We start from the raw sequence: 8,976 nt of genomic DNA, 5'->3' as shown, positions 1-8,976 counted from the left end.
CACATTCTGCCCCACGATCTCGGAAGCCCCATCTTTACCTAAGCAACAAAGACGGATTTCGACCCTCGTTGCGGAGGATGACTCCTGGAACCGGCGCAAAGGGAGGTATCTATACGCAGCAATCACCAAGCGAAGTGTGTCTCCCAAAACTCAGTCTACCCTCCGTTGAGCAGAACAGACACCTGGTTACCATCAAAACGACCACGGCACCCTCACAAGCCCCTAATAAGAAGCAACAATACATACGAAATGGGTAGCTACGCTGAGGAGCCAGAATTCAACACCATCACCATCCACAAACTTCATCCTACATTCGCGGCCGAGGTTGAAGGCGTTAATTTCCAGAATTTATCCGATGAACAATTCAACGAGATTCTCGCCGCAATGGCCAAGGTACCAACACTCCTGTTTCTTCAAGTCTTGTTTGTCCCATCTCGCCTAATTGGAGACATACTTCGTCGTGGTTTGGAGCTGACTTGACGCCTTTATACATTAGTATGGTGTTTGCGTCTTCCGCAATACTGGCCTGGATGATTTGAGCCACATTGAGTTCTCCAGACGCATCGGCGATCTTGACACCATGAAACGGTATATGGTGGAAGGCCGCAAGCCCAGATATAACTACTACGAGTTATTCGATGCTGGGAATATCGATGATCAAGGCGGTGTTCTGGATCCCAACAGTCCGAGAGCACATTATGGCAAGGTGAGCACACCCAAAACATCCTTTGGACCTGGAAGCTTACTTTGTATCACAGGGGAATGCTCTGTTCCATGTGGACTCCTCGTTCAACCCCAGACGCGCGAGTTTCTCTCTACTACGCGCAGTGGAAATTCCACCACCAGGGAATGGTGGAAACACTGACTTCGCTGACTCGCGCACCGCCTGGGACGAGCTTGACCCAGAGTTTCAAAGAGAACTCCTCGAGAAAGATTATATTGTTCAACACTCAATCGCCCAGTCTCGCAAATTGGGATCGCCCGAGTTCTTTAAAGACCTCGATCCGACCAACGGAGGTGTCATGGCCCGGCATCGACTCATTCAGATCCACGAGCCAAGTGGTCGCAGGAACATCTATATCGCGGCACACTCGCACCACATAGAAGGAATTCCCAAGGAGGAATCCGATGCACTGATCAAGAAACTCCTTGACCATGTCACCCAGAAGAAGTACACCATTAGCGTTGAGTGGAAGAACCCTTCGGACATGATCATCTGGGACAACCGATGCACCCTGCACAGAGCCAATGGTGGGGCGTTTGAAGGCAAGTACAAGCGAGATCTGCGGAGAACAACGGTGCACGACGACAGCAGCACAGCCTGGGGATTGAACGAGGTCAAGGAGACGGACGACTGGGTTGTGAACCACGATGCCACCAGGGCAGCTGGGCAGACAAAGTAGATGGCAGCAGCGTAGCAGGGTGACCGTGCTGTCATTCACCCTGGCCAATTCAGCAGATTTTGTGTGAATTTAGTAGATTTTGTCCTACTGAAGGTTGTTTGTCGAATTTGTCCATGCACTGCGCTTGAAACAAGAAGTAACTTTGCAATGTGTCAACGAACAAACCGTTATTGTCAGGCGTGTTACTCCACCTTTGGTACCTCGTACGTACATGTATGTATTCACAAGGCTGGGCGTCACTGGTAGGCAGTTCAGTTGACAGGACAATCCCACTCCCAATGCCACTTCAAGAAAAAAAGGGGGTGAAGCCTTGAGGACGGTGTGACTCCCGAATAAGTGGGTATTGGGCAGCGGAACAATAATAATCCGAGGTGACAAGCTCCAAACGGGCTCCGTCTTTACTTCTGTCTTAGTCTCGTCACCACCTCCTCCCGTCACCATCTGTACATGTTATATATATATTTGCCCATTAACGTGCGAGTTCTGCACTTTCTTTCCCTGTGTGAGTCACGCTCTACCGGCTAGGCTGCTGATGGGATTATGAGCATATATATATATCAGTTTTTCTGCTCCTGGTCCTCTTCCACTCTATCGTCTTTGGCAATACTCTCGTCAAGATTCATCGGATCTGGCTGGAGCTTACGAGCAACAACCGAAGAGGAGTCTTGAAGCTGGGTGGGTCTCGCCATCAGACAGAAGAAGCAACAGCGATCTTCTCATCAGATCTCTGCATTTGCCTCTGACTTAGAAACCCCTGGGCGAGAAACCAGCCTCAAGGTCCCTTGAACAGAAGCCAGTCTCCAGCATGACGAGCTACGCAGGCATTTTCGACTTGCCAGTGGACATGTTTGACGACCTGATGTCTGGCCTGGACTACGAGTCCCTCCTTACCTTCCGCCAGACATGTCGCTCGGCAGCGACACTCGTGCCCCTGGCCCGGATGGTAGAGATTCGACAGGCTCTCCGAGTCAGACTCGTCGCCGAAGAACACGCCGAATACCAACGTCGGCAAGTGGCGTATACGAACCAACGTCGTTGGGCGAGCGTGTTTCCCCAGACCGTCCAGGCAGCTCCGCCTCCACAAAGCCCGGGCATCGCCGGCACCAACGCGCCAATGAACTCGCTCAACAACATTCACCGCAACCGCATAATGAGAGCGGAGCGGTTGAACTGCTACGCCTGCCTAAAGTGTCTGCCACGAGAGTGCTTCGTGAAGGGACAGGTCACGGGGAGGAGGAGTCTCGGGCACGGCGAAGCCGGTCGACGGTTCTGCAAGGCGTGTGGCGTCAAGAAGGGGATCTGGGACAAAGGCAGCGTGATCAAGGACGGGAGACGTACCTGGGTCGTCTGCAGGTGGTGCAACTCCCTGGGGAGAGTCGAGGCTGGATCAAAGGAGGCCGGTATTTGTTCGGCGTGCCTATCCATGGACCAAGAGCACTCGCTCGACACTGAGCAGCAGGCCGCCGCCACCGCCGACCACCAGCCAAGCTCGTCACAGCTTCCGGTGCAGCATCCTGCATTCACACTGCCCGGCAGCCGAGCCACTCGGTGTCTGCGCTGCTGGGCCATCAACCACACCGAGGTGCCTGTCCAGTCGACGGGTTCTCATCTCTGCCAGTCGTGCAAGGCTGCTGTCGGCTTGTCATAGGTTCCGCTGAACATAGGGCGTTATCATTCTTATGGCGTGGCAGTGTTTACATTGTACCGAGACATCACGGAACCATGACGGAACCGGGATTTGGGACGGATATTGTGTATTGTTTGTTTTCTGCATCGCACTGTGATACCCTGGCAGGGAGTTTTGGGGGAGTATGGGCTTAGGGCTGGCTAACATTGGCAAGAGTCTCATCCGGCCTTGGATGGAGACGGGAATGTGAACACTTTGGATCTTTTGACTTCCTCTTTCTCTCTCTCCCCACATCTCCACCTCTTCATCACCTTTGTGTGTGTCTAATATTCTCTACCATGGCTGCCTTCTAAATGTGGCACCTCGTTAAAAATAGTAGGGCAGACGACACTTTTACCAAAGAGAGGGAGGAGATCATCCGCACGGGTTGAAATGTGCGAGGAACAAAGATCTGTGATATATATTCACGAGCATGAGAATATAGAACCATACAGGTAGGAATATACCTGGTAGAAGTATATCAACCCACCCACACAGGAGCGAGAGGGAGAGAAATTAAATTTAATGATGGGAAATGCATGACATTGGACATCACTCTCAGACTTGAAATGAGAGTAGTAAATGATGTGGAAACCCTGAGAGGAAGTACCTGCCATGCCATGCCATGCCATGACAGGCACTCGTACTCGTACTTGTCTCTATGTGCTCCTTTTGGAGACCTACCTTTCGCACCAAGGTTCTGTGAACCAGAAAGCTGGGGTGTCGTGTGTACAACTCCAAGGTCTAGTGTTTTGTGCGACTTCCCCTGTCAGGACATCGTTATTACGGCTCTGTTGATTCTGGAACAGAGAGGTCTGGAGCATCTTGTCCCAGCGAGAGCTCACGAAGTCGGAGGTTGGCCGCTCTGAGAGAGAGTTGAGCGAGGACGATCTCTCTGCAGCTGGGCAAAGGTCGATGATTCGGGCTGTTCAAGGCGGCTACAAACTCGGCCGGCACAGGGCACTCGGGAAATCCTCTCCACCACAACGACTCCATGTCCACGCTCTTCTCGTAGGCTTCCATTCTGGCTAGACAGTCCTGTAGAAAGCTCTTGTACTCGAACCAGTCCTGATGGACCTCCCCAAAGCACTGTTGGCAGAATCCGGAGAAACGGAGCCTGAACGACAGGTCGTGGGGAGCCTGCTTGATTGTGAGACACCTGTGACATTTAATAATTGAACTCGTTCCGTTGCGGAGACCAAGACTATGGTATGCGCGAGGTTGTTCTGCTGCGGTACAAGCTCCACAAGTCATGGATTCTAGAATCATCTTGTTATCTTGTTGGGTCATCAAAGGATTTGCGCGCGGTCTGAAAGGAAATGTTTGACGCAGGCTTTCGCTTGGGAAATCCGTCCAAGGTTTCATGGTATGGCACTTGGAACAAGAGAAGTGGTAGAGACTGGGACGCACAAGCCATCGGACTAACGTGTTAGAGAAGCCACGTTCCATGGCGTACTCCTCCACTTTTTGTACAGTGGATGTAAGATTGACATCAAGTCCCAACAACGACATATTCGTATCCACGGAGAAATAGCAGTCCTGAAATTTGCGTTCGATCTCAGCCCAAGCCTTTGCCATCTCGTCAATCAATCGAATCGAAGGGTCAGCGAAGCAGTGTCTCAAGGCCTTTGATGCTCGCCGAACACGAACGAGATCAGAGTAGTTGAGATGCTCTGCGATCTGGAGCTGGAGCTCACCAGGAAGAGATGATAGTCGGTCCTGCGTTGATTTATTCCGTATTGATTGCGAAAGCTGTGCCATTGTGGCGGTGGCCTCACCTTGATGCCGCTGACGGGACGAGATCGAGCAATGGACGAGGAAGTACAGCCCTTTGTGGGGAGTGAGACGGGAGGAACGGTTCCTTTCCTATTTGAACGTATGTGGTTAATGGAAAGAATTTTTCTCTCAAAAAAAAAAAAAAAACAACCACCAAAGTGTAGACTCGACTGTTGGCAGTTGAGATAAAGGTCCCATAGAGCTCAAGCCTCGATATCACTGCCTCTGCCTAAACAATGAATTACGAATGAAAGGACCACCAACAGGCAGCTCTGGTGTGGAGCACAGGAATCAGACGATTCACCGCATCTGGAGCTGCTTGCCTTTGTAAATCAGTGACTTCCAATCGCCACAATGGTCCATTGTCTCTGGTCCATGGCCGACTCCTGGTGGCCCTCAATCAAGCCTGTTAGGGTGTGTCAAGCATTCCTCGGCATGGCCATGGGCTACCCGTTTTTGGCTGAGCATAGCGTGAAAACAGCCCTTTTGTTCTCCCTCCAAGCTCATTGTCTGATATCCACTGGCCCAGTCTTTTTCCTGTCGAGGTGCCCTCAGGAATTGCCACAATAGCCGTTCGGTCCTGGGACGATAATCCGTGGCAGGTTCTTTGGAAGTCTCGATAGGTTGAGAGGAAGCTGTTTTGAGTGGTGTTGCTGGATTCATGCAAAGCTCCGAGCACGAAGTACTTGAACGAAAGTGTCGGTGTGTTGATGAACTGAGAGGACAAAGGACGAACACGACGGAACCTGAAGGGATTTGGGTGGCACGTGACCAACATTTCCCATTTGTTTTTCTTTTCCCTTTTCCGCATGAGGCAAACCCGTCTGCGCTGCCTACAAGCAACACAACGAATCCGACTCTCTTCAAATTTCTTTTCTGTGTCAAGACCATCAAGCCACCTGGCTGGCGCAGTCCCTCCCAGTCCTCCCTTAATCTTCAAATGGACACAGGGCCACCTCCTGACTATGAAGTTGCCTGCGTAACCACAAAATCCGCTTTTGTTCTCAACTCAGTTCGTTCCGCGGTTGCTCAGGAAATCCCCCCTTAAGGAGGCAGTCCATCTGCACTGTATCTGCAAACCATGAGCCGCACCCGCACCCGCACCCGCATGCACCATGCATGGTAGTCGAGGCCGTGCCCCGAGTGAAGGTTTGACCGTCGTGATGGTGCCGGTGGCTCGACTTCCAGGCGAGGGGGAATTCGATCTTGTCCAAGACATTTTTAGACTGGGACAGCATATCTTTGGCATATCGATCTTTCGACGGCTGGTGCAATGACCCGTTGTGCTCCAGGGGCGACACTCCAAGCAGTGACGGCGGTCACATTGACACTTCTTCCTTGCCGATTTGCGGTACTTCACCCAGGGTGAAGTGCTGTGCCATGGAAGACCGACTTGCACGATACCAGTCATTTCAGGATGGTTTCAACGGATTGAGGGGATATTCTAAACTTACCAGCCCCCATATAGCACCAAACTTGCTCGGTGAGATCGGCAGATGGAATAGACTGACATCTCTCCGTGCAACCCGTGAGACATGTCCTGCCGATGACTGACAGAAATCTCACACCGGGGTCTTCCAGAACTTGAAAGGCATTCGTTTCGGTCGCACGGCTCGGCAATCTGGGTTTGATCTTATTTGGGAGACTTGCGTATAAAGTGTCGATTGTCGTGGAAGAGAAGGTCAAGAAGCTCCGACATATTGTCAAGGATGGCAGCCAAAGAATGAGATTTCGAGAGTCGACTGCTATAGTTTTGAGGATCGAGACTGCGCCAATAGTCCTATCATTTCGAGACTGACGACAGCGAAGGCAAGCAAAGCGCCCGGTTTCGAGACCTCCCCAGACAGACCGCCGCCAGTCTTGGATCTCAGGATGGTCTGTCCGACCCCTTCAAGTCTCTGAGGCCTGCCAGACTCCAATGGAGCATCACGCACCTTTGCCCTCTAGCTATTCTGGGGTTTCTGGACCGCAAGATACCTAGTGGAACCTGAAAGGCCGAAGCCGCTTCGTTGCAAAGGTTGTGCGAGTTGAAAGCTTCAGAAACTTTGTGCATGAACCATTACCATTTAAATTGGTGCTCGGACGAGCCCAAACACCCTCTCGGAAACATGATTCACACCTCCGGCCGCTACGGCCGTCCACATCCAGAGGAGAGGTCAACCCTGGATCTTCTCAAATCCAACTGGTCTGAGTCGAGCTTGCCAATGGCATTAGAACTCGGACTCAGTCTGCTGTGGGCGATAGGGGTTTGAGAGAGCTTTGTCGCAACTGAACGAAAAGGTAATTTGGTTAATGTATTTAGTCGGCTTCAGCCAGGCTTACGCTGACCTTCTTGCGCACTGTGATTCTGCGACGGTAGTATACGAGCTTGTTCCTCCTCTTGATGTATGTTTGCCACCCCTGGATGAGGTTGATACCAGCCTTGGGAGTGAAAGCCGTCGGAAGTTCCGGGCAATTGTTGCATTGCACCAACATTTCCCCCCATCCATACCGAGTGCATATTGGTTTGCATAGGCTGGTATGACGTGTGGTCCTGAAAATTCGGAGTCGTCGAAGTGTGCCGACTCTCTATGCCCATTGGCACCATGCTCGAACTGGTTGGAGGTAGATGCTGCATCTGGCCCGTCATTCCTCTGTCGAAGGACGGATATGTGTTTGTTCGGTATGGGGTGGGGAAACCAGATGACAACTCGTCGGTTTGGTCAGATGACATCGATCTCGCGGGAGGGTTTGTCCATCCATAGCCACCATTGGGGACAGACGTCTGGTACGCACGAGTCTGTTCCTGAGACATCGTTGTCATCACGGAAGGTAAGGAACTCGGAGCAAACGTTGACGAATATGGCGTGCCAACTGGATGTCCATATGAGTGCTGTTGCTGCTGCTGCTGCTGATAGAACGAAGGGTTCATCGAATCCACATCAAAGTTCCCCTGTGAGTACGGAGACGGGACGAGGACTTGCTGATGTTGACGCTGGTGTTGACTAGGGTCGTACCCATGCCCAAAATCAAAGCCTGAAATGCGTCAGCCCTCGAAGACAAAGACACGATCAAACTCCTACCATGGACAGAGACGGATCTGGATGCCGGCTGAAAAGTTGGGAACCCAGGACTTTCATTGGACATGGGAGGAGTGTCCAAGGATCCCCTCCCATAACTTATTTGTTCCATGGAGCTGCTTCTTAGGATGCCACCTGGAGAGGATGACGAGACTGAAGCTTCACCCTCGTTCACGAAGCCATCCGCTGTCTTTTGCCCCGAGCGAGGTCGTTTCGCTGTGGGCGGATTTTGCGGGTCGATCGGCAAGAAAACGCACTCCTTTTTGAGGCGAATGCAATTCTGGCATCGGCCTGTTGGGTCATTGTAATCAGGCATACAGCGAATCTTGCGCCGTCGGCAATGGACTGGTACTTGGTCAGAAATGTCGCGCACAAGGAAGCCAGGTACAGAGACTGACCACATGCGACGGCAGTGCGATGGTACCCCAGTTTGTTTCTCTTTTTATCGGCAGGAGATGAGGGTGGCCCTTCTACCGCCATGTCGCGAACAGTGGGCGACGAGTTACCGGATTGGATCAAACCAGGCATGTTGAACTGCTCAACCTCAGGACCGAACTGGTCTTGCGCAGGACCACTTCCTTCTGCATAGACTCCAAAATTATTTCCTCCCTCTTGCATCTCTTCGCTGACAGACGTCCACTACCTCCGCGAGACAAAGACTAGGTAGTGATTCCTGCTGGTTTTTCGTCTTCCACCACTGTACTCGTCGAGATGTTGAGCGAGGCAGACGGGCAACATCACTGGTACCGTGGATCTTGTGTCGACATCACAGAATTGATTTGTCGCAACCGACTGATGGGTTTCCAGACCGATTCTGGCTGCGGCCCAGTCAGGGATCAGCCAAAGGGGAGCAGCCCCAATTGCGCGTCACAGAGCTCTATGAAAGCTTCGTGGGATTTTGGATCACTTGGGTCGCACAAATATGGCTGGCAGTACTATCTACCACACATCGGAGAATAGAGGTGTGGAATAATCTTCCCACGTCGCACCGGATGCTAACGCAAACGGAATACTGTTTGAGGAGCTGACTTCGGGGCAATCCTCGAGACTCTGTTATGAGGATCAACAGAAA

At 51.8% G+C, this 8,976-nt stretch overlaps 3 protein-coding genes across 3 annotated transcripts; 2 read left to right on the top strand and 1 right to left on the bottom strand.

Moving 5' to 3' along the window:
• Positions 1-249: 249 nt before the first annotated feature.
• On the top strand, positions 250-1,403 carry AYO21_11618 (hypothetical protein; the record flags this gene model as incomplete). The annotated part of the gene is made up of 3 exons (XM_022661505.1): positions 250-393; positions 497-706; positions 759-1,403. The coding sequence occupies 3 exons, from the start codon at positions 250-252 to the stop codon at positions 1,401-1,403; spliced, it is 999 nt and encodes a 332-aa protein (XP_022506194.1).
• Positions 1,404-2,208: 805 nt separating this feature from the next.
• On the top strand, positions 2,209-3,051 carry AYO21_11617 (hypothetical protein; the record flags this gene model as incomplete). Its single annotated transcript, XM_022661504.1, has 1 exon — positions 2,209-3,051. The coding sequence occupies one exon, from the start codon at positions 2,209-2,211 to the stop codon at positions 3,049-3,051; it is 843 nt and encodes a 280-aa protein (XP_022506193.1).
• Positions 3,052-7,143: 4,092 nt separating this feature from the next.
• AYO21_11616 (hypothetical protein) lies at positions 7,144-8,432 on the bottom strand (the record flags this gene model as incomplete). The annotated part of the gene is made up of 4 exons (XM_022661503.1): positions 7,144-7,266; positions 7,337-7,860; positions 7,908-8,163; positions 8,223-8,432. 4 exons carry the CDS (start codon positions 8,430-8,432, stop codon positions 7,144-7,146), a joined length of 1,113 nt encoding a protein of 370 aa, XP_022506192.1.
• Between the last annotated feature and the right edge of the window lie 544 nt (positions 8,433-8,976).

This window comes from Fonsecaea monophora (assembly GCF_001642475.1).
Source record: "Fonsecaea monophora strain CBS 269.37 chromosome Unknown Scaff170, whole genome shotgun sequence".
NCBI lineage: Eukaryota > Fungi > Ascomycota > Eurotiomycetes > Chaetothyriales > Herpotrichiellaceae > Fonsecaea > Fonsecaea monophora.
The sequence above is the reverse complement of the archived record's forward strand: the minus strand, read 5'-3'. Positions and strand labels throughout refer to the sequence as shown.